A 1,162-nucleotide genomic window follows, 5' to 3' on the forward strand; every position below is an offset into this window, starting at 1 on the left:
GTGTATGCCCGTGGGGGTCAGTGTTGACGGCTGTTTCTGTGGTTTTCCTGCAGGTGGAAGAGTGGACCAGAAAGGAAGCACGCACGGGGTGTGCGGAAGCACGACAGCGGGGAGCATGAGCACAGACGTCGGAGGGGAGCACACACACAGGAGTCAAGGGAGCAACGGGGATTTATTGTGTTTACAGCTTTCACTGTAAATAAAGTGCACTGTTTGCATCGCAGAAACCTGCGTTTTGGGTCCTCATTCCCCACATCCCCACGGTCTGCCAGCCAGACCGTGACAGAATTGGTGTTATTTAAATAAAATTGAACCGAATAACACTGAGAAATCTGATAATGATTAATAACAGCCCTACAGACAGCTGCACCTCTGTAAGTGGCTTCAAGGAAACCAAACCAAAACCTCTCTTCCCAACAGAAACCTGTTGCTAGGCAACAGCGAGGTTCGACCACTTCTCCAGGATGAGAGAATGGCGTCTCTGCTGCCACCTGTAGGTATGGAGGTTTTCAGATGCTTCACAGCAGTCTCAAAGGAGGTGGTCCAACAACGACACGAAGCTGAGGTAAAGGAGCGAAAGGCGTGGAAGCACCAAAAGGTACCGATCAACTTTCAGGAATCAGTGATAGATAATCAATCAGTAAAATTAATACTGCTGATAAGTTGCATGAGGGGAAGCTCTTCTGTGTAACCCAGGCAAGTGAGAAAAACCTGACCAAACCTGCTCGTCACCTGGAGACTGGGAAGTCCCTCCCTTTCATCTATGGTGCCCCCCCCCCTCAGCTTCTCTGCACCCCATTGGAGGATCTGGATCCCTTCTACCAATCACAGAAGGTCTCTGATCCCCTGGTCTCTCTGATGTGTCTGTCCATCTGACCTGTCTTTCTCTGTGTTTCTTGGACCCGTCTCCCTATGACCTTCTCTCTGTGACCAGTCATGTCCACCCTAGCTGGAAAACTCAAAAACTTATTTTATTGTTGTTGTCTGTTGTCCTCCTGGGCCTTACTCTGGGTTTCTGAATTCTCCAACTTTGTATGAGATTTTTGTGATCTTCATGTCTCTGTCTGATCGTTTTAGGTTAACATCTATGATTTTTAGCTCGTCAATGTGCCTAGTCGACCCATTCAGAGTAATGATTTATTATAAGAGTTTCAATCAGGAT

At 47.7% G+C, this 1,162-nt stretch overlaps 1 protein-coding gene across 1 annotated transcript; it reads left to right on the top strand.

Annotated features, from left to right (window-relative positions):
* Positions 1 to 420: 420 nt before the first annotated feature.
* On the top strand, positions 421 to 834 carry LOC102312220 (sodium channel protein type 4 subunit alpha B; the record flags this gene model as incomplete). Its single annotated transcript, XM_005953253.2, is given in 2 exon segments — positions 421 to 598; positions 697 to 834. Coding segments are annotated over 2 exon segments (316 nt in total), but the record flags the coding sequence as incomplete, so codon positions are not given.
* Positions 835 to 1,162: the final 328 nt, after the last annotated feature.

Source organism: Haplochromis burtoni, unplaced genomic scaffold, assembly GCF_018398535.1.
Source record: "Haplochromis burtoni strain Fernald_Lab_line unplaced genomic scaffold, NCSU_Asbu1 Contig_3426, whole genome shotgun sequence".
NCBI classification, from domain to species: Eukaryota; Metazoa; Chordata; class Actinopteri; order Cichliformes; family Cichlidae; genus Haplochromis; species Haplochromis burtoni.